This window comes from Chrysemys picta, chromosome 8 (genome assembly GCF_011386835.1).
Source record: "Chrysemys picta bellii isolate R12L10 chromosome 8, ASM1138683v2, whole genome shotgun sequence".
Lineage (NCBI taxonomy): Eukaryota > Metazoa > Chordata > Testudines > Emydidae > Chrysemys > Chrysemys picta.
This window is the reverse complement of record NC_088798.1, coordinates 10915454-10936347: the sequence shown is the minus strand read 5'-3', so window position 1 is coordinate 10936347 and position 20894 is coordinate 10915454. Positions and strand designations below refer to the sequence as shown.

At 40.2% G+C, this 20894-nt stretch overlaps 1 protein-coding gene across 8 annotated transcripts in view; it reads left to right on the top strand.

Moving 5' to 3' along the window:
* Window positions 1-20894, top strand: part of TUT4 (terminal uridylyl transferase 4) — a 74110-nt gene that overhangs the window by 12013 nt on the left and 41203 nt on the right. For all 8 annotated transcript variants that reach the window (XM_008167909.4, XM_042851423.2, XM_042851422.2 and 5 more), the window contains 6 exons: window positions 1533-1696; window positions 3082-3198; window positions 7148-7325; window positions 11653-11741; window positions 15822-15873; window positions 19745-19814. In XM_008167909.4, the coding sequence (XP_008166131.3) occupies window positions 1533-1696; window positions 3082-3198; window positions 7148-7325; window positions 11653-11741; window positions 15822-15873; window positions 19745-19814 (670 nt within the window). The remainder of the gene's footprint in view (window positions 1-1532; window positions 1697-3081; window positions 3199-7147; window positions 7326-11652; window positions 11742-15821; window positions 15874-19744; window positions 19815-20894) is intronic.

Genomic DNA, 20894 nt, shown 5'->3' with positions numbered 1-20894 from the left:
TTCAGAATGTAATACATGCTTCAGAGTTCATTTCTTTCTGAGTTAGCTCTTAGTTCAGGAGTTTTCAAACTGTTTCAAAGTGTGGCTTTTAATAGAAATGGTTCATGAGCCACTTGCCAGGGCCGCCCAGAGGCGGGGGGGAGCAAGTGGGGCAATTTGCCCCGGGCCCCACAGGGGCCCCCACGAGAATATAGTATTCTATAGTATTGCAACTTTTTTTAATGGGAGGGGCCCCTGAAATTGCTTTGCCCCAGGCCCCCTGAATCCTCTGGGCGGCCCTGCCACTTGCTATTGTGAAGACTGCTTTCCCTTTTGTTTGTGGTCAGACTACATCTCTGTGGTAAATACAGCAACTACTGATGTGGAAAAGTAATATTAGTAAAATATTTAATGTGTTTTTAACTGTCTTAAAATTTAGCAGAAAGAACCAGTTTGGAAAACATGTGACCAGCCAGCTATATGTAAAACGCCAGCAAGTGTTGCATGGACCAGCAGTCATCCACAGACCATACTTAGGAATCAGCTAACTAAGCAATTTCCAATCTGTGTCCCCAGGCTAGCTATCTCAATGCCATCTTCTCCTTACTCTTGTAAGATCTAGTTGTTCTTGGTAACACTCCCACTGATGTGGGTTGTGCTCAGAAGAATAGTGTACACTGTAGATGGTTGTGTACATTAACAAACTATGTGCAGATTTTAGTCTTCAGGAGGGATTGTAATTTCAAAATCTTATATATTTATAAATGACAACATTCCAATGCAGCATGGTTGCTGTGAACAGCCATAGAATGCTAAGGTGTCACAGAACATAAGTATGTTCTTAACATCATGTTGACTTAGTAAGCACTAAGTGGGTGCAATTGAACTGTCTAGATAGTAGCCTTGGAAAACATTTTTCTGTGAATTTATTTAAAGTAGCTTTCTGGTAGTTTTCTTGACTAAACATGTAGTGTAACAATTTAAACCTTATTATTTGTATTCTCATGGCACATCACGGTCCTTTTATGCCACATGCTGTATGTACTCATAACAAAAAGAGGATCGCTGCCCCAAAGAGCTTACCTCCTACAACATAGTCTTTGCACAAAACTCTTACACAGCGCTGATATCTTACATTTTTTCTCTTCTTTGATAGAGCACTTATATTAAAAAACTTGGCTCTTTAGTCTCGCTTAAGGGTGGTAAACAACAGTAATGCATCATTGGAAGGTATGGTATCTTAAGACCATTGAAGAGATTCTTATGTAGTCTTTTCTCCGTAGAGACGCAAGGTTACACTTATGTTGTTGATGATGATGATATTTTCCATTTGATTCCCATTGAAGTCATTGGGAACCATGTAACTAAAGCCCTGTGTGATGCTATTTAAAAAGTACCAGTGAATGTTCTCATGTTTAGCCCACAGAGTTGACTCCTGCATGAAAGCACCTACAGATGACCTTATATTGTTTATAATGCTTACCTCTTCCTCCTCCCCATTTTTAAAAAGTTATTCTGGAAAACAATAATTAAGTGCCAACTTCTTTCTCCAGGCAAAATGAAGAGTCCTGAATCAGCTAAAGAACATAATTTGGAGGCTGAGTATTTAGAAAACACTGCTGTAATTGATGAGTCTACTCTGACAGCAGAACAGCAGCTAGGCTTGAAACAAGCAGAAGAGCGACTGGAAAGAGATTATATCTCCCGACTAGAAAAAGTAGGTTGTGATATTCTCGTTCCTTTTTGCTTGTTCGGGGCAAAGGGAAATTCAGTGTATTCTGTCACTTTGGTAAAGAGCCTTTTTAGCCCCCTGCCAATGAGACTTCACATCATGGTCACCATACTTTTGTTTGGATGGGACTTCTTTTTGACCCTATTGCCACTATTCCTTCTTTATTTAGAATGGTTCTTTTGGGTGGCATAAGACACTGCCCACTACAGATGACTGCTTCCTCAGGATTGCTGGCCTGGAGAGCAAGAAACATTGACTGAAAATTGAACATAGATCTCCCATATGGCATATGTAGAGCATTTACCAGCATTTAATAGATCTAAAGGATCCACTGCTTATCTATCTTAGGTGTTTATAGAATGTCACTTGTCCTAGTACTGTAAATAATGAATGCCAAACGTCCCCATACATTTCTATCCCAGAAAACCTTCCCCAAAACACCCCCTTTAAACTGGTCTAAAGCAATACCCAAATCAGTATATGGGTATTTAAGAAAACAAAAAGATTCCTTCTGCTTTTGAAGTGTACTCAGAAGATTTTTTGGTCTGCCTCAGTATTGAGGAAATCCTTCATCCTCCCCCAAAACTAATCAAATAAGCCCCAGCAGATTGATATTTGGCTTCATCTTGTTAGGTTTCTTCCTCAAACAAATGAAATAAAGGCTCATAATATTATATTGATAAAAGCAAAATGGCCACATTATTTTACACTGACATTTTAATCAGAAAATATTGAGTATTCAGAAAATATCAAGTTTTTGTGAAACCACAAAAGACCAAATTCAGCAAGAGCAAATAGTGTTCTAAAATGAATGTTTCCTGTGCATTAATCCCCATACTATTTTAATAGCTGACATTTCCAAAATGCTTTGTGGATTTATCAAATATAAACATGTTTGAATGGAGGGAGGATGGTAATACATACTTTTTAAAATTACAAAAGATGGCAGAAAAAGGGAGTACATGTATAGGCTGACACTATAGTGAATATATCCCTTCTTGTCAATGTGGAAAAAGACATTGGGAGGATTGATGATGAGATTTTACAGATCCTTACATTTAAAGAGCTTGAACAAGAGAGTGATCCTGAGCTAAGGGTTAGAAGACAGAAACTTGTGAGTCTTACTCCTGGCTCTGACACTAATATGTTATGTGGCCTTGGGCAAGTCACTTTCACGTCATGTCCAGTGGGGATAATCCAACCCACAGAGGTCTTGTGAAGTTTCATTAATTAATATTTGTAAAATACTTTGACCTAAAAGGTGCTGTATAAATGCTAAGTACTGTTTATTATTGACACAATTTGTCATGGACTACTGACAGAAGTATGTAAGTCTCTTTTTTAAAAAAATGTTGGCCTCTTTATTTCAGCGTTCCCCAGAATATGCCAACTGCCAGTATCTATGCAAACTCTGCTTGGTTCACATTGAAAATATCCAGGGAGCTCACAAGCACATTAAAGAAAAACGTCATAAGAAAAATATAATGGTAAGTTAATTAATGAAGACTTTGAGTCTGTGGTGAAATACATACATTTTGTTTTGTAGTAAGAATTTCAGGTTACTTTTTTGATAACATATTCTGTGAATCTGATAAATCAAAACTAAAAAAAAAAGTAACTTTTTTTTGTGAGATTAGTGCTGGCTAAGTATTTTGTAACTAAATCTATTTCAGGTTATTAATCTTTTTATAATGTACTTTACGGTATGTAATACTGTTTATGTTGTAACCAGAATTCTCTATATAATATAACATTTCCTTTGAACTAGAAAATACAGAATGTGGAATACCTGACCCACTAACCTATCCAGGTGACTCAGAAAGTGTCTAGTTCACCCTCTGATACTTGGAGCTAAAATTTTTGATAAAGTTCACTCTTAGAAGTACTACCTATAAAAAACAACTTCTGTGGGGTACATTGCCATGTTAGCCAGTTGGTGTGGTCCATTAGAATGTTGCGTATAAAAATAGTAATAATTTTTTCAGAAGCAATCATTTTTTCTATACTCCTGGGAGAATTCTGCAACAAAAAATTAAAAATTATGTGCATAATATATTAAAATTATGCAAAATTTGGTATATTTTGTCTGTCAAAATAACACAATATAAACACACCAGTTTCAATTATTTTTGGCCATTTATTTCAAAATACTTGTCAGCAAGTATGTCTGTAACAACACAGACAACAAAAAAGATTCAGGAAATGTGTTTGTTTCTTGACAAATAGATGCCTTATTAGGCATATTAATACAGAACTCTGAGTAATAATTAATTTAAACTACAATAGAGAACTGTATTTCCCGCACCCCTGAGAAGCAGTGCAAAGGCTTGTGGGAGTCAGGGATAATGGAGGAGCTGAGGGAGAGGGAAGTAAATTGCTGGGAAGGAGCCTGGGTGTGAACTTGGAGGGTTGTTGGGTATGAGTGGGAAAAGTATGGAACAGATTTTTTTGGGGGTGGGGGAGGGATTGTTAGGGAGCTTCCCCATGCAGATGCTGGCTGATCACTAGCCTCTCCCATTCAGTCAGGAACATCTGCCCCGTCTCTATGTGTTCCTGTGCCCCCATGTGTTCTTGCACCCCCTGTCCACGTCCCTCCACCCCCACTCGGACACCCACTCCCCCCATCCCCATGTGACCGTGCACCTCCTCCGCCGTCCCTATGTGTCTCTGTGCCCCCACCCAGCCACTCCCCTGTCCCTATGTGTCCCTGTCCTCCCTCTCCCATCCCCATGTGTCTCTGTGCCCCACCCAGCCACTCCCCTGTCCCTATGTAGCTCTGAACCCCCTCCCCCCATAACCATGTGGCCCTGCACCTCCCTCCCCCTGTGGCCCTTTGCCTCCACTCCCATTCAGCCCCTGCCCCAGTCTGTCCTCCCCCACTAGCCCTTATGAGCCCCGGTCTGACACCCCCCCCCCGGCCGCCCACGCTCTGTGTCCTCATAGCCCCGTCTCCTGATCTGGCCTGACTGGCACTGTGAAGAAGGCAGTCTCTTTCTCTTGCCTTGCTGGCCGGGAGCTGCTGCTGTGGTCTATCACCACAGCGCCCTCTGTGCAAAAGGCGGAACTGCAGCAACATTTCGTCAGAAGCTTTTTTCTGTGCAAAAAATTAAAAATATGTGTGGCTCATTAATTATGGGCATGCGCAGTAGTGCAGAATTCCCCCAGGAGTAATTTCTAAGATGTCTATCTCTGTAATATCTAAATGCCATAACATTTTTAAAAAGGTCTTCATTAATTCTTCAAGAGAAGGAACCTGTTCTTCCTTGTCACCATTTACTTTTAAGCCAATCCTTTCTGAGTAGATGGATATAGGTGTTTTTCTCTAGGAGTAGATTGCTGGGGACATTCTGAAGCTTAGCTGTTGGAGCAAATACCTGATGAAGAGTTCTGCATTGTAGTCTGAAGGTTGCAAGATTTGGCCATACCCTAATCTCCAGTGGTAGCATATTCCATAGTTGAGAGCACTCTATTGAGACTATTGAGAATGCTCTTCTTCAGCTTATAATTCATATCAGGATTCCATCACTCATGACGTCTCTATTGAATATAAATGACTTGGGGAGCTGCGCAGAATGGGGAAGTCCTTGAGATAGATTGGTCCTACCCTATTTAGGTCTTTAATGATAAGGACTGCGATCTTGGACTTCTCAGAACTGAACTGGCAGCCTATGTATGGCACAAGTTTTGGTATGATGTGCTCTCATTGGTCTGCTTCAGTTAATAGGTGGGTTTTTGTGTGCTGAATTATCTCTAGTTTGTGGGTTGGCTTCTGGGTCAGACTAAGGTATAGTGTGTTGTAATAATCCAGTCTTGAAGTGACAAAATCACAGATCCCTATAATTAGTTCTGCATTTGACACCAAAGGGCATGATCTAGCCAGGAGATGTGAAATAAGGTGTTTTTGGCCACTGTTGCTACATTGGTATATCTGAATAGTCAGGGTGGGAGGGTGAGACGTGGATACTTCTAATTAATGGGTGAAAAGCTGGGTTTGATCTGTGCCATTTGTTGTTCACTGTAATTTTAATTAATAGCGTAAGCCCAGATTCACAATGATGGGTGCAAAATACACTTTTAAATGCTATTTTGTAAAATATGCCCCTCCATTCCCATCCAGTGGGTCTAAGACTCAGTTGAAGCCCTAAAAATATCATGTGTTTCTAATTTTATACATCTAAGTATACACTCTTATGTATTATATGTTATAATACACCTCTACCTCGATATAACGCTATCCTCGTGAGCCAAAAAATCTTACTGCGTTATAGGTGAAACTGTGTTATATTGAACTTGCTTTGATCCACCGGAGTGCGCAGCCCCACCCCCCCCCGGAGCACTGCTTTACCCCGTTATTTCCGAATTCGTGTTATATCGGGTCGTGTTATATCGAGGTAGCGGTGTATTAACATTAATATTCCAGTAGTGCAAAAAGACCAATCAGGTCACATATTATAAAATGTATGAGAGCTGAGGTTAGATACATTTACCTTAATGAGTGACTAAACTAGCTTACCAATAGCAGCTTCTGCACCAAAAAAACCCCAGACAAACAAAAAACAGACCCCACAGAAAAACAAACCCAACAGTGACAAAATAAATAATTTTAAAAAAGCTTGCAAAATTTATATTATTTTTGTTGTCATGTTTTAATTTTTAAAATAAGGAAATCAAAATAGGGCTAACTTGATAAATAAACTTGAACTGTGTACATATAAGTGTGGAGATCTGGTCAACACTTTTATTATGGTGCTGTGTTCTGCGGATGCATAACAGGTTGTTAGTCACTTATTCAAAAACTATGCTATTGATTAAGATGTTTCCATGGTGAGTCATACAATTTCAATGAATCAGTGAATTTCAGAACCAAGTAGTGGTCACTGCTGATTCCAGGTGATCTGAGATTTATCAGGTTTTAATGCTCCTAAAGTAGTTATCTCCAATAAATGAAGTTAATTATTATAATCCAATTGATTAAAACTAGCACTTGATGAGAGTAACTGGTTGGGCTGTAGTGAGAGGAGAACAAGCTCCTTATATTTAATTGGGAGTCAGGGGAAACTGTTTGCCTCACTGGAGTCCTGCACATGGGCTCTCCGTTCAGTCACTAGTGTTTATTGTGCAAGAAAAAAAATACAGCTTCTTTCATGTCTTTGGATAAACTCTGTTTCAGAGCTCTCAGCCATGCAAATGTAATTCAGGGAACATAACTCTTCAGATTCCTTCCTTGGCTGTCAGCCCTGCAAGAACCTGTTCCTTTGCTAACATGGAGCATCTAGTGTCATTTCCATGAGCCCAGTTGTCATATATGCCAATTGGCTGTGCAGAGTTTGAATCCCGTGGAAATGTGCTGGTCAGAGCACCATATAAAGCAAACCCTCAAGTTAAAAATAATATAATCAAGTACAATTATCCTCTTATCATCCAAAAATTCTCCAGGAAAAACAGGAAGAAAATGAGCTGCGTGGCCTCCCACCTTCCTCCCCTGCACAGGTGGCTGCTTTGACTTTTACACTCATGGAGGCAGCAAATGAACAAGGCATATCAGATGATGACTTCAGAATCCGCCAAGAAATTGTAAATGAGATGGAGAAGATTATTCAACAGCCCTTACCAGGTATGCATGATGTCCCTCATTTTCTTTAAATGCAAGACATTCTCTTAATTTATTCTAACAATTATAAGTTAAATCTTGCTCTCTTCATCAGTGTGGAATAGTTAATTTTGTTTGAAATATCTTTATTATATCTTTAGAAGTATCAGGAATGTCAAGTCTTACCTTCCCTGGTTTTGTTAGCCGGTTTGTTTGAAGTCTCAAAGAGATTTAGCTCCCAGTTGCACAAATCCCTTACATATGTGCTTATCTTTACACAAACGTTTTTAGGATCAAAGTACCAGTCCTTAATCGTAGTGGTGGGGCTATAACAAAAATCTTTCTTCTTACAAGTATTTGTAAGATGCATTTAAATAATGCATTTAAATTAAATAGATGTGAACAAAACAAAGAGTTTTAAACAGCGTGACTAAATGTCACTTCCCTTCTCAATTAAGTACATTTTACTTTTTCTCTACCAGTTCTCCAGTTGTCTGTGGAATCTGTCAGGATAGACAAGACTTGAATTAATAAAGTTTAAAAAAAATTAAAAAGAAACAGCAAAAAATAATACTCAACCCCAATAGTTTTATTTATAGGTCACCCTTGATACATAGGTGCAACATAGACTACAAGTCCTCATTATTTTACTGGAAGTGGAGGTCTCTTAAATCCAGAAGGAGCATAGCTCTCACAGGCCTCTCCATGGCTTGGTCTACACTAACCCCCCAAATCGAACTAAGGTACGCAACTTCAGCTACGTGAATAACGTAGCTGAAGTTCGAAGTACCTTAGTTCGATCTTACCTCGGTCCACACGCGGCAGGCAGGCTCCCCCGTCGACTCCGCGGTACTCCTCTCGTCTAGCTGGAGTACCGCAGTCGACGGCGAGCACTTCCAGGTTCGACTTATCGCGTCCAGACAAGACGCGATAAGTCGAACCCAGAAGTTCGATTGCCAGCCGCCGAACTAGCGGCTGGGTATAGACGTACCCCATGTTAAATATGAGGGCAATGGGTCCTCAACTGAGCAAAATTGCTTGCAGAAGTTGATAATTTTGTTTAAATCTGAGTATCTAAATTCCAAATGGTATTTCATACTGTTCGTGCTCTCTCTTTTTAATGCCATTGGCAGTTTAGAAGTTCAGTGGTGAGTGACCCTCACCAATGCAGTAACGACATAAACTAGTTTGACTGAATTTGTAAACAACCTGGGGATTAGTAAAGAACCAGGATGGCACGTCTGTTAGTGGAAAAGATTGTGTGCAGTCAGTGACATTTCAGTCTCAGTGATCTCTTTAAATAATTATACCTGGTAGATGTATGTTTCTAGCGGGATTAACTACGGCCTTAAGTTTGTTTTCTTTGGACTTTCAGTGATTTGAGTATTATTGCACGTGCCAAATATGAACCAGGCATTGCAAAGGCCTGTGGTGGTTATGGATAGTAACATCAGAATTTTGAAAATTATCAAGAAAGTTTCTGTTTAACATTCACTATGGGCCTGATATTCAGAAGTGCTGATGACCCACAAATCCCACTGAAGTCAATGGGAGCTGCAGGTGCTGATCACCTTTTAAAATCAGGCCACATATGCTTTCTAGATAAAATGTAAATCCCATTTAAATTAATAGACTAGATAACATTGTTGCTTTTTTTTTTTTTTTACAGTATTACTTATTGATGAAAGTAATTTTGTCTTGTTCATTTCATCAAAACCTTCCATATATAATTTTTTTATTTTGCCTTCATTGCTTCTCTTCTCCTTCTCTTACAGCTCTGGAGGTCTGTTATGGCTTCCAAGAAACACCTGAATGCCTTTATTGTTCTTAACAGCTATGCACACTGTCTCTGCTGTGTCAGCCAAAATACTTACATAATACCTCTCCGTAGATTCAGAATCAGCTTCACCCATCCTTCTCCTCTTGCTTTATTTTGCTCATATATTTTGTAAACTCTTTATTTTGATCACATATTTTGTAAATCTTCATACATTAGCCATCCCTCATGTTACTTCACTAACAAAATATTTAACTTTCAAATCCAATTTATGTATGTCCCTATAATTTATATTGTTGATTTTATTTTCCTTCTTTGCTTTAACTTCTTATCTCCTATGATGCTAATTGGTAGACTCAAAACAAGAGAGCAGATATTTGAAGCTAGACAAATGTATCAACATTATGTTAGCAATAGTTGAATTATCAGAGAAGCTGCAGTGAATGAGGTATTGGTCTTTCATTGTCAGACAATAGCTTTTCTAGCAGATTTCATTTATATCAAAACTGCCTAGAAATTAATATATCATCTTTTTTTGTTTGATAAATAGCTACTTTTTTCCCCTTCTCAATAAAAGTGTAGTAATAATTAAGACTCTTTTGTTCATTTTAGGGGTAATGATCTCTTATGCTTCTTAAACATACACTATGCATATTAACTAAAATCTGATGGTAAATAGAGAAAATGATACTAGTAATGGAAGACAATTTGTTGTGCTCCTTTTTAAAAACTGGTTTCTGGATTTTAATTTTATCAAATGCTGACTAAAAGTTTTATCCAGTAACAGTCCAGGAACAATTGAACATTCTGGCTTGTTTTGTTCACAAGAGTCCACCATAAAAAAAAAAAGAAGTCAACTCCCCTCTTACAGGGATGCATGAAAAATGTTGACTTTGACAATTTTAGCTCCCTGGTTAACCTACACAAGTGTATTCCACAGGGTCTCATTACTTCTGGTCAGTGGAATGTTCTGTATATATGTGGAAAACAGTTTCTACCAAGCCATGATTTCTCCTGAGAATCTGTAGATTCTTTGGTTTGATCACAGCCAGGATAAAGGCAACTAATATTGTTTTAGCAGCATGTCCTAAATTGTGGGGAGGAGGGACTACTCCCAGTTTTGTGATTAGCCTGATTTTGTCCAATGGCTACAGCACAAATATCACAGAATAATTATCTCTACATAAAATACATCAAAATGTTTCATAAATAATTTTGTGCGATGGAGTGGTATTTGCTTATGATACCATTGTCTGGCTTAGAACAGGCCTAATGTGTATTTGAACTGGTCAGAAACCATTGTAGCTCTAGAAATACAATTGTTTAAGTAGATACTGTACTTCTGTGGCTATGATGGTTTCCAGGTTGCTCAATTATGTTTTGTGTGTAAGTTTTACTGTTGAATAATGCACAGGCACTTGCTAATCTAATTATTTGACACAGATGCCATGGTAAATACAAGGAGTAATATTTGTGGCAAAGGAGTATATCAGACAAAAGTTGATTGGATGCTCACGTGGAACAGTGCTACTTGATAACCACCTAAACTTTATTAAAAAGTATACACTAACACCATGATATTAACTGTAGTTTACAGGATAAAAAATAAATAAATTACAGCATAAAAATTTAGAGAACAATATTTTCTTTGTTGTGAGAGTGTGAAAATTGTGTTCGTTGAGTTTCCTGTTTTCTGTGATGCCACATTGGAAGTGTGGCTAGAATGAGTAACCGAGTGGGGGAGGTGATTAATCATTCATTAGAGTATAACTGCTGAGGTTAGATATAGTGTCTCAAGAAAGTTTTAAATGTCAGCAGTGAGGGGATAATTTGGCCCATCATCACTTAAACCTATAATAGGGTGGCTTGCCCCTTAAGAGCTAGGAGGGCTGTAGCTAACTAATCTTGATTACAGAATGAGGCATACTTGAGTTGAATCAGGTAATTCAACCCTGAAGCAGGAAGTTGCAGTGAAGTGGGGAGAGCCCAGGAAGCTGTGGTAGAGTCTGCAGAGACTGAGGAAAGCTCTCCAGGCACAAAGGCCTGGGATGATACGTATACACTGCTAAAAAAACACAGACTCATGGCAACAAGTCTCAGAGCCTGGGTTAACTGACTAAGCTTGTGCTGAAACATGGTGAAGGGGGTAGGTCTCAGAGCCCTTATAGGAATGTCTAGTCTGCTATTTTTTATCCCCTAGCACAAGCCAAGTCAGTTGACCCACGCTGTAAGACTTCCTGCTGGCTTTCCCTGCCCTCCCCGCCTTCCCGGTATTGATGAATGTAGGAAGATCCTTTCCAAACAGGGGAGAGACTGCCAAGGCCCCAGGCAGGAAGACTTGAGAGGAGAAAGAGAAATCTTGGGTTGTGTGGACTTATGAATGGACTTTGTTTTGGGGTTTTGAGTTTTAATAAACCTAGTCTTCAAAGAGGGCTGTTTTTGACCAAGACAAAGCCTTACGGGAAATTTTATTAGAACAGTTCAAGAGGGGAAAATGAGGCAGGCTACCCTAGGCCACGAGGGGGCGTACTGGAGGCAGCCAGCCCAGTTACAAAGCCTTTCTCTGTTTTCCAGAGTGTTCACTGAGGATGTATGGCTCCTGTCTAACTAGATTTGCTTTTAAAACCAGTGATGTTAATATTGACATAAAATTTCCCTCCAAGGTAAGTAGTGTCTTGTCATAACTAAAAAGAGTCAATAACCTGCACGTTATATCTGCTCCATTGTCTTTATCTTCCACTAAGGCTAATTGTTGTAATAGCAAATAGCACATAGTTTGAACGTTATTTGGTATTTTGATATATTGTAAGTAGGGCTGTCAATTAATCGCAGTTAACTCACGTGATTAACTCAAAAAAATTAATCACAATTAAAAAAATGAATTATGATTAATCGTGGTTTTAATTGCATTTGTTAAACAATAGAATACCAGTTTTAATTTATTAAATTTTTTAAATGTTTTTTACATTTTCAAATATATTAATTTGACTTGCAACACAGAATACAAAGTGTACAGTGTTCACTTTATATTATTATTTTTTATTACAAATATTTGTACTGTAAAAATGATAAACAAAAGAAATAGTATTTTTCAATTCATCTCATACAAGTACTGTTGTGCAATCTCTTTATCATGAAAGTGCAACTTACAAATGTAAATTTTTTGTTTTGTTTTGTTACAACTGCACTCAGAAACAAAACAGTGTAAAAGTTTAGAGCCTACAAGTCCACTCAGTCTGCTTCTTGTTCAGCCAATTGCTAAGACAAACAAGTTTGTTTACATTTACAGGAGATAATGCTGCCCATTTCTTATTTACAATGTCACTTGAAAGTGAGAACAGACATTCTCATCGCACTTTTGTAGCCGACATTGCAAGGTATTTATGTGCCAGATATGGTAAACATTTGTATGCTCCTTCATGCTTCGGCCACCATTCCAGAGGACATGTTTCCATGGTGATGGCACTCGTTAAAAAAAATAATGCGTTAACTAAATTTGTGACTGAACTCGGGGGAGAATTGTATGTCTCCTGCTCTATTTTACCCACATTCTGCCATATATTTCATGTTATAGCAGTCTTGGATGATGACTGAGCACATGTTGTTCGTTTTAAGAACACTTTCACTACAGATTTCACAAAACGCAAAGAAGGTACCAGTGTGAGATTTCTAAAGATAGCTACAGCACTTGACCCAAGGTTTAAGAATCTGAAGTGTCTTCCAAAATCTGAGAGGGAGGAGGTATGGAGCGTGCTTTCAGAAGTCTTAAAAGAGCAACACTCTGATGTGGAAACTACAGTACCCAAGCACCAAAAAAGAAAATCAGCCTTCTGCTGGTGACATCTGACTCAGATGATGAAAATGAACATGCATCGGTCCGCATGGCTTTGGATCGTTATTGAGCATAACCTGTTATCAGCATGGACGCATGGCTTCTGAAATGGTGGTTGAAGCATGAAGGGATATATGAATCTTTAGCGCATTGGGCACCTAAATATCTTGCGACGCCAGCTACAACAGTGCCATCTAATTTTTTGTAAGTTCAACTTTCACGATAAAGCGATTGCACTACAGTACTTGTATTAGGTGAATTGAAAAATACTATTTGTTTTTACAGTGCAAATATTTGTAATAAAATAAATATAAAGTGAGCAATGTACACTTTGTATTGTGTGCTGTAATTAAAATCAGTATATTTGAAAATGTAGAAAACAGCCAAAATATTTAAATAAATGTTATTCTATTATTGTTTAACAGCGCAATTAATTGTGATTAATGTTTTTAATTGCTTGACAGCCCTAATTGTAAGTCAAATTGACAAAAGTTTTATCATTTTGCATAATTTCAAGAAAATTACATCTACATAGTAGCTTTAATTTCATTTTTTTGCAGCTTTATGTGGGCTACTAGCCATTTTCTTTTCTATTCTACTGAATCTGCTTCTAAGCATTAGAAATTGAATGCAAATAATTTACCCCAAATAAACTGTGTATTTTTATGTACAGGATGCCCAAATAGTAAGTGTTGAAAAGTCACTAAACACACAAACTTTATGGAAAGTTGTCTTAAAATTGCCATCATATTTGCTTTTATATTCTATTCAGCTCCTTGTTGCTGTCACATCCCAGATATCACAAATACCGAAAACTCTTCCATAATAATGGAGCTGGCCCTTAGGAGGCTAAGGTTATTGGTGCATTTTTATAATACATGGGGTGATCATCTTTAACTTAATACAAAAGTAATGTAAGAAACAAAACACATAAGTAAAACAAAAAAAAACCCAACACCCCCAAAACATACTCAAAAACCTTACTACCATTGGCTCTTTTGTTCCAGTGAAGTTCATGATATCTGTGGTGGTACTTTGGGGTGCATATCTGAGTATTGCATTCTGAGGTGTTGCAGCCATTAGGATCAGCTGGAGCTACACTTAAAGCAAATATATGCTCAGTACCCCATGTCTGTTGTTGGTTGGGTCTCTGAGCACATAAAAATAAATTATTAACTCATTTTTGGTAAACTATTTCCAGTTCACCTTTAAAATATTGTTTTGATAAGTATATTAAGTTTCTGAAAAATAAGATTTTTTTCCATGTATAAAAATGTGTTACTTTAACAATTTCATTAAGTAAACCAAACTTCATGCTATTTATTTATTTGACAAGCTCAAGAGCTACTCCTGAGTGCATTCTGCGCCAAAAAATTAAAAATTCTGTGCCAAAAAATGAAAATGCTGCCCATAATATTTTAAAATTCTGCACAATTCTGCAAGTGTTATTTGTCAAATAAATGTAGAGGCTCCAGCACGGCATTGGGGAGCACAGGCCACTGGCTGCACAGAGGTCGGAGATCACTGTGCAGCTTTTCCCCGTCCCCCTTCCCGGACACAGATTCAGTGGTGAGACTGCACCCAACCCTGACAGTGAAAGAACTGGACCTGCCCCAGAAACACCCCAGGGCCCTGCCCCTCCATGCCAGGTGCACCAGGTGTGGGAGGCAGGATCCAAGTATGGAGGGGCTCAGTGTTGGGGGGATCCAGGTGTGAGTTGAGATGGTTCTGTGTGTGGCAATTTGGGTGTGGACGGCTCAGTGGGGTATCCGGGTGCGGAGGGTATCTGGATGCACAGGGGCTTGGGGGTTTCTGGGTGCAATGGTAATGGAACTCTGCAGAGGGGTCCAGATGAAGGTGGTTGGGGCTCAGCGAGGGGGGTGAGGTCTGGGTGTGGGGGATAGAGCTCGGCAGGGGGGTCTGGGTGTGGGCGGCTCAGTGGAGAGGTCCAGAGGCTGGGGGAGTGGGGCTCAGTGGGGTGGGAATCTGGGTGCGAGTGGCTCATTGGGGTGGTATAGGGGGAGTGGGGCTCACTGGGGGGGTTCTGAGTGCAGGGGGCTGAGGCTCATTGGGAGGGCCTGGGTATGAGGGGATCTGGATGCATGGGGGTTGGGCGGATGGGGTAGCAGCTCCCTGCAGCTGAGGAGTGATGAGTGCAAGAAGGGGGAGGGGTGGGGGAGGAAGGAGGAATTTACCTAGCTTTCTGCAGCTGGGGGAGAAATCTGGGGGTGGGTCTGACCCAGCCCCGGATGCCGTGCAGGGGAAGAGGAAGTCCCATCCTCCCCAGCCCAGCAGCTGAGCTCGGCGCAGGGTAGGAGCCACCAGCCGGGTCTTCCCGAGTCCTGCCTCCTGCCCCACACTGATTTACTTCTCTACCGGCTGTGCTGGGCACCCAAAACATACTGCTGGGGAGGGCTGCATTACCGCTCTTGTGGCTTCCCTTTGCTTCCCAGTCAGAAAGTCATTTTTCTACAGGGAAGCAAAGAAATAATTGGGGGACATAAAGTCTGTGCATGTGCAGTGGCACAGAATTCCCCCAGGAGTAAAGAGCCAACACTTACAGCTGAACATACACCATATCAGAGGAATCAGATTTCAAAAATATTCAAATTATTTTTTAATGTGTAGATGGAGCAGATGGGTTTACCAGAAGAGTTCATAGAATATAACTTAAAAGAGAAAGCTGTCTGAATTATTTATTAGCACCCATTTTCGTGGAGTAGATGAACATATTTAACATTTTTCATAAATATCAGTAGATGAGTACAATGAATTATTGTAGGAAAATTTACGATAAACATTATGTATTTAAATTGTACAACTTAAATGGTGTTAAACTAATTATAAAATTCAGTAATTCAGTTTCTGACTAAAATAACCTGTCCTAATTTTGTTTGGTCCTCATTTTTAGATGAGTCACCCAGATGTTCTGATACAGGTGCTTGACATTTTAAAAAACTGTGGTGAGTTAACCGTAATTGATGCTTGCTTACGTAACTGCTTTTTGTAATAACATTGCTGGGAAAAATACAACAAAAAGCACACAAAATATTTTAATTACAAAAAGGATAGAGATTTTATGTTTTACTGTAGCCTTTTTCAGTCAGTTTAATGCTAGTGAATGGTGCTAGACTGACACTGACTGCTTCTTGGAGCAGCTACTCCTGGAAACCACAAGGGAAGAGGCAATTCTTAGTTTAGTTCTATGTAGAGCACAGGATCTGGTCCAAGAGGTGAATATAGCTGAACTGATCAGTAATAGTGACTATAATGTAATTAAATTTAACATCTTTGTGGAGGGAAAATACCAAAGAAGCCCTAGACAATAGCTTTTAACTTCAAGAAGGAAATTACAAAAAAAATCACAAGGGTGAAATGCCTGGAAGCCACATAGAAACTTAAAAAACACCATAAAAGAGGCTCAAATTAAATGTATACCCCAAATAAAATAATAAGAGGACCAAAAAATGCCACCATGGCTAAACATCAGAGTAAAAGAGGCAGTTAGAGGAAAAAATGATATGTAAAAAGGGGTAAACAGTGAGTTGGCAAAGTTTGACGATGATACAAAATTACACAAGATAGTTATGTCCAAAGCAGACCGCGAAGAGTTAAAAAGATATCTCAGAGTCTCAGGTGGCCGTGAGATCATTATAGGCAGCCATAGTGCGTTTGATATGTCCACAAGGTCAATGGCCAGGGTTGTCACAATGAGATGGGCCTCATGGTTCCAAGCACTGGGCAAGGTATCGTGCAAAGTACAGGCTATTGTAGAGGACCTGCCCTTTGTGGGATTGGAGCTCATCAGCCAGAGAACAGACTAAAGCCTACACTCTCTCAGTGACTTAAGGGACACTGGGAATCTACACACTGGCTCTCTATAGAAGACTATACAAGCATCAGTCCCAGCAAATAGACGACTGCTTCTTACATCTGGAGTTGACAAAGTAGCAACACAGACAGAAGCCCAGATGCTTCAGGGGATTCCCATCTTGCCCCTCCTCGGCAAGCCTCTCGGAGGCAGCAGTTTTAACAGACGGGAGTGTCGAATCATACCTAAAGCCACACCACCTCAGATTCAGGATGGTAATGCTTGTGTACATTTCTCAAGATTGATGAGTGTTTCTTGATGTCCAGGATATGTACTTCCACATAGCCATCCATCCGTCTTATCGGGAGTACCTAAGATTCATGGTGGGCCCACTCATTACTAGTATGAGGTACTGCCATTTGGACTCCATGGAACCAAGAGTCTTTATGAAGTGCCTAGGGATAGTTGCGGCACATCTCAGCAGGAAGGGCATTCATATCTACTCTTACCTGGACAACTGGCTGAAGCAGTGCAGATCCCAGAAGGAGATGGCAGCAAGCCTGGAATTGACACTGTGTTCTCTCAGTTATAAATAAATATATGGTGATATACCTATCTCCTAGAGCTGAAGGGACCCTGAAATGTCATTGAGTCCAGCCCCCTGCCTTCACTAGCAGGACCAAGTACTGATAACCCTGGGTTTAGCAGGCCAATGCTCAAACCACTGAGCTATCCCTCCCCCACTCTTGGTATGCTCCAAAAAAATCATCTTACCATATTGCAGGCGATAGAGTGCAAAAGAGCCATAATTGGCTCCAGATTTCAGTGCAGTTACTAGTGGTTGGGATAGAATCAAACCTGTCTATGATGAGTCAGATATGTCTGGGGTGCTAGGCCATATATCAGTATGGATGTATGTGATGGCACTTGCCAGACATCATCTCTGGCCATTCCAACTCTGGCTCACATTGATCTGTTCCCTGGCAAAACACCAGATGTATGAGAAGATCATGATTCCATCTCACATCATCACAGAACTCAGATGGTGGAAGGAACCTACAAATGTGTGCAGTGGGTTCCCTCCCCTACAAGGACTCTAATCACAGATGTGTCAGGAACAGGCTTGGGGAGCCCACCCAGACCATCTAAAGATGCAAGGGACTTGGTCCCTAGAAAATACAGTGTTTCACATCAATGTCCTGGAGCTCAGAGCCATCACACTAACCTGTATGCCCTTCCTACCTGTTTTCCAAAACTCCATAGTGCAGATTGTGATGGACAACATGTCAAGAATGGTCTATATAAACAAGTAAGGTGGTGCACACTTGTTCCTCCTAGTTCTAGAAACTATGAAGCTCTGGACATGGTGCCACGATTACGGGATAATCCCAATGGTTCTTCATCTCCTAGGAGTCAGCAACATCCTGGCACTCAGTCTGTTACCACACATAAGTGTACATTGAGGAAGTCCATCATAAAGCCGATATTCTTGTGTTGGGGGAACCATCTGATAGGCCTGTTTGCCCCCAGTGTCAATGCAAAGAGCCAGAACTTTTGTTCCAAAGGGGTTGTGAACCTGAGGTAGTTACTGGATGTCTTCCTTCTGCAAGGATCTCATGGCGTTCTGTATGCATTTTCACAAATTTTCCCTCATCCCCAGGGTAACTTCCAAAATCAAGAGACAAAGCCACGATTAGTCTAATATTCTGCACTAGCAAGTTTTGGCTGACAGAACTAGACACATGTCCATTCAGCCACTGATCTAGCTCCCAGACTGCCCAAAAGTGATCTCACAGCACCACAGTCAGATACTCCACCCAGACCTGAAGTCACTGCAACTGACAGTGTGGCTGTTTGCTGGCTGACTACCATAGATAGACTGTCCCCTCCAGATCCAGGAAGTGCTGATAGAGAGCAGGAAAACATAAACCAGAAATATATGTTCTTCCAAATGGAAGATGTTCTCAATATGGGCAGCTCAAAAGGTTCTGGACCTGATCCAGGCCTTAATACCAAAGACCCTCAACTACCTATCGCACTTAAAACAGGCTGGCCTTTTGTTCAGTTCTGTTAAGGGCCATCTTGCAGCAATTTTGGCTTACCATACCATATGCCTCGAAAGTCATGCCTGCCTCCCCCCCCCCCCCCAACCTGATGGTATCAAAGTTCCTCAAAGGGCTATTCCATTCTTACTCACTGGTTAGAGAATTAGCCAGGTTAGATACACCTAGACATATTAGACTCATTTCAATAGAGCTTAAGCAGCCTGTGCTGCCTGTTTGAAGTATGTCCAATTTCCGGAATTTGTAGGGCAGCTATGTGGAGCTATGTGGAGCTCTACACAGTCTACACATTTCCAAGACACTGTTCTTCGGTAGAGGTTCCAACATTGGATGCTCATTTTCACAGGCCTGTTCTGCAATTATTGTTTAAGTAAGACTTCGCTGATCCACTTCCAAGCAAACAGGTAACTGCTTGTTTGTCACCAAGAGTGGAATCCATGTGTACCATCACTCAAAGAAGAAAGAACGATTACTTACCTTACAATAACTGTGGTTCTTAACGATGTATTGTCCATTTGGATTTCATGCTCCAACCTCCTTTCCCGCTACCATAGAGTCCTACTCCTTTGGGGTTCTGTATTGGCAAAGGAACTGAGGGATTTGTAGGCTTCCTTAGCCCTTTATGCCATTGGGTGAGGGGATGGGAGGATATTGAAGGGGCAGATGCAGCCCCAGTGGACATTGCTGGGCAAAAAAGAATCTGATGCATGAGGAGCATGTGCACCAAGAATGTAGTCCTTGTGAACAATACGTTTTGAAGAACCATAGTTACTGTAACCTTTCCTCCTTACTGAATGTACTGTAGTGGTAATGAGAATCCAAAGTGATCAGAAAATATTTAGACACATGGCTCCTGCAACTTAAATGTACTTAATTTGAATCTAGCAGCTAAAAAAACAATTAGGGAGAGCTATGTAAGACTTTTATATCTAAAATTTTTGTCTTCTCTTCCTTGTTTAGCTTTTTACTCAGATGTGGAGTCAGATTTCCATGCCAAAGTTCCTGTTGTCTTTTGCAAAGATGTTAAAAGGTTTGTTTAAAAGTTCAAAAGGATCCTTAACAATATATCAACGTTTATTCAGCTTATTCATACCTCCTGGCAGCTGGTTGCTTGCACTCTCAGCAGTAAACGTCAATGTAATATTCATGCTAACAGTGGAAAGGGTAGCCCAGAAAGAGAGGTTGGCTTCATCCTCTCACTTGGACTAGCCCTGATTCACCGAGGACACCAGTTGGGAGAGTCTGGTCATGTCCTTTCTGGATGGAGTTAAATAAGGAAAAGGGAAAGTCATTCCCAGGGGATACTTAAAATTTATACCAACCATTTAATCCAAGGATCTCAAAGCATTTCACAAATTTAAGCCTCACTACCCACATGAGAGGCTGAAAAGGGGAGAAGGGCAGATAACTTCATCAACCACTGAAATGCAGCCACCTGAATGAAATTTAGCTGCTGTTTAATGGTGTACAGCACCACTATATGACAGTTTAGGATAGGAGGTATTTGGTTGAAACCAGGAGAGCCCCTGGCTACTCTTTGGGGCAGGAACTATTGCTTCCTATGTGTGTGGATGTTGCTAGCACATTATAGGAACCAACAGAATGTAAATAATAATAATTTAGGGAGGCAGAATGAAATTTCTTGAGAGAAGATTTAGCTGGTACATCCCAGCTGTTACATTAAAAAATAAACACATAGCATAGATCTTAAACGAGTGGGTTGTCTCTGGTTTTTGTATTTAATCTGAAAAAGTCAAGGCCCTTTTACCTTTTTGGTATAAATAAATAAATAAATAAATACAGTAACGCCTCACTTAAAGTTGTCCCGGTTAACATTGTTTAGTTGCTAATCAATTAGGGGGAGGGATAGCTCAGTGGTTTGAGCATTGGCCTGCTAAACCCAGGGTTGTGAGTTCAATCCTTGAGGGGGCCACTCAGGGATCTGGGGCAAAATCAGTACTTGGTCCTACTAGTGAAGACAGGGGGCTGGACTCGATGACCTTTCGGGGTCCCTTCCAGCTCTATGAGATAGGTATATCTTCATATGTTGGGAACATGCTTGTTTAAAGTTGTGCAATGCTCCCTTCTAACGTCGTTTGGCAGCTACCTG